Below are 3,182 nucleotides of genomic sequence, written 5' to 3' on the forward strand. Positions count from 1 at the left end.
AAAAACTACAGTAACAGAAATTTACCAGACTTGTCAAAATAATCATGAGCAACTCTTCTCACTGACAGATTTAGGTCACTTATTTTATCAGTTGGTTATTGTGTGGGAAACTCCCTGTTATGAACCTTTGTTGAGTAGGCTGTGAGCAAGCTCTCTGAGGCACAGGTGGAGCTTTTGGGTTGGGGGAGAATGAAATCAATCAAGCCATAAGTATTTGTAGTAACTTCCTTACCATACGGTATGGTGATCATGGTAAACAACATGTCTAAATTGCCTCATTGCTCTTATGAATTAAATAAAACAATAAAAAAACACAACTGTAAATACCTTCTCAGGTTCTTTATTGTTATCATTACTTTGGTATTTTGTAGGTATCCTCAATTACTTTAAATTTGCAAACAAGAATAACATAACAAGTTGATAAAGTTTATCATTATTATCATTGAAAAAACAGTAGTATTTTATTATCTTCGCAGTAGACATTCTAAATTAAATTACTTTTGGGTTTATCAATATCTCATGGCAGTGTCTCTTATTTAGCTGCATTTAATGGTTTCTTAAAGTTGATTGTTAATGTTTTTATTTTCTGTTGAAGAGAAACAATGGAAGCAACACTACATACTCCATGTCTTTTAAAGTGTAAACAGTGTGGAAAGTGCTTTAGCCAAGCAGGAAGCTTAAAAACTCATGAAAGAGGTCACACTGGAGAAAAGCCTTATGAATGTAAACAGTGTGACAAATGTTTTAGCCAAGCAGTTCACCTAAGGAATCATGAAAGAGTTCACACTGGGGAAAAGCCCTATAAATGTAAACAGTGTGGCAAGTGTTTTAGCCAAGCTGGAAAACTTAGGATTCATGAAAGAGTCCACACTGGGGAAAAGCCATATAAATGTAAACAGTGTGACAAGTGTTTCCGCCAAAAAGGAAGTTTAACATGTCATGAAAGAGTTCACACTGGGGAAAAGCCATATGAATGTAAACAGTGTGGCAATTGTTTTAGCCATGCTGGAAGCCTTAGGATTCATGAACGAGCTCACACTGGGGAAAAGCCTTATGGATGTAAACAGTATGGCAAGTGTTCAGGCGATGCAGGAGGCCTAAGGATTCATGAAAGAGTTCATACTGGGAAAAAGTCTTATCAGTGTAAACAATGTGGCAAGTGTTTTAGCCGATCAAGAGACCTAATGAGACATGAAAGAGTTCACACTGGGGAAAAGCCATATGAATGTAATCAGTGTGACAAGTGTTTTAGCCAAGAAGTTCAACTAAGGAGACATGAAAGAGTTCACACTGGGGAAAAGCCCCACAAATGCAAACAGTGTGACAAGTGTTTTAGCGAAGCAGGAAAGCTAAGGATTCATGAAAGAGTTCATACTGGGGAAAAGCCGTTTGAATGTAAACAGTGTGGCAAGTCTTTTAGGGAAGCAGGAAAACTGAGGGTTCATGAAAGAGTTCACACTGGGGAAAAGCCATATGAATGTAAACAGTGTGGCAATTGTTTTAGCGAATCAAGGAGGCTAAAGATTCATGAAAGACTCCACACTGGGGAAAAGCCGTTTGAATGTAAACAGTGTGGCAAGTCTTTTAGCGAAGCAGGAAAACTAAGGGTTCATGAAAGAGTTCACACTGGGGAAAAGCCGTATGAATGTAAACAGTGTGGCAAGTGTTTTAGCCGATCAGGACACCTTATAAGACATGAAAGAGTTCACACTGGGGAAAAGCCTTATGAATGTCTACAGTGTGGCAAGTGTTTTCACCAATCAGGAGCGCTAAGGAGACATAACAGAGTTCACACTGGGGAAAAGCCTTATGAATGTAAACAGTGTGGCAAGTGTTTTAGTGAATCAGGAGTGCTACAGATTCATGAAAGAGTTCACACTGGGGAGAAGCCATTTGAATGTAAACAGTGTGGAAAGTGTTTCAGCCGATCAGGAGACCTGAGAAGACATGAAAGAGTTCACACTGGGAAAAAGCCTTATGTATGTAAACAGTGTGGCAAGTGTTTTAACGAAGCAGGAAAGCTAAGGATTCATGAAAGAGTTCACACTGGGGAGAAGCCATTTGAATGTAAACAGTGTGGCAAGTGTTTTATTGAAGCAGGAAAGCTAAAGATTCATGAAAGAGTTCACACTGGGGAAAAACCGTTTGAATGTAAGCAGTGTGGCAAGTGTTTCAGCCGATCAGGAGACCTGAGGAGACATGAAAGAGTTCACTCTGGGGAAAAGACTTATGAATGTAAACAAGTGGTTTTGTCAATCAGGACACTTTAAGAGTCACCCAAAGTTAACAGCGGAAAAATGTCACGTAAATGTGATAGTTAGCTTAAGCTAGATAGATAGCTTAAGATGACAGGATTGACTAACAGGACCCTGTTAGAGAGGATTTGTCAAGAGAAGATGAGCAATGAATCTCTTCTTCTTCAACGTTTTGGAAACCATACTAGGCATGTGGCTAAAGAAGACTCACAAAATTGACGAATGTTCGAGTGTTAGAGTTTTGTCAAGTTTCATTTCAGTGTCCTTTCGCTTTTGTTAGGTTTGCTTTTAAGCTGTGTAAAGTATCCGTTCTATGACCTTTGATAAATTGGTTGCGTTAAGTTTGAATTGTGTTTCTCATAAATGGGCTTTAAAAAAAGATTTTGAGATGTTGACGGTTTTGTACTGTTTTGCACATGGGCAATTCAGTTTGTTGCTAATGTTTAAATACTTCTATTGTCAATCATACCACCAGTAAAATAAGATGAAAAATAACATGAAAATAACATGCGTGCTGAGGCCATTGCTTGATAGATCAAAGAATTGCTATGCTTGTGTGTAGTAGCATTACTAAGAGTTGTGTAAAACTACCTTTACACGTTTTAGAGCGGTTTTCATTTGAGTGTCGAAAAGTAATTGGTTTTGCACTTTCTACACGATGCGATTGGCTTAAAAGATTCGCGCTACCTTTTCATCCAATCAGAAGTAAAACCAAAGCCAATTGTGACGCGCTCGCATGCATTTTCCCGCGCTTTGCGTCAGCCACATGTAATTACTTCGAGTTTTGATTGGTTCAATGTATTGTCTGTGTCCTGTGTGATTGGCCAGAGTAATTACTTTGGTTTTGGTTTTACGACACTCAAACGAAAACCACTCTATGTCTTTGATATCAGTGGCGGATCCAGACCTTCAGATAAGGGGGGGCCC

General features: G+C 38.8%; 1 protein-coding gene across 1 annotated transcript in view; it reads left to right on the plus strand.

The window, feature by feature from the left end:
- The first annotated feature begins 534 nt into the window (after positions 1–534).
- The window catches only part of LOC140929989 (uncharacterized), a 150,033-nt gene continuing 147,385 nt past the window's right edge, over positions 535–3,182 (plus strand). The window contains exon 1 of the mRNA XM_073379659.1: positions 535–1,839. Within this exon, the coding sequence (XP_073235760.1) occupies positions 603–1,839 (1,237 nt within the window). The 5' untranslated portion in view covers positions 535–602. The remainder of the gene's footprint in view (positions 1,840–3,182) is intronic.

This window comes from Porites lutea, chromosome 3, assembly GCF_958299795.1.
Source record: "Porites lutea chromosome 3, jaPorLute2.1, whole genome shotgun sequence".
Classification (NCBI taxonomy): Eukaryota; Metazoa; Cnidaria; class Anthozoa; order Scleractinia; family Poritidae; genus Porites; species Porites lutea.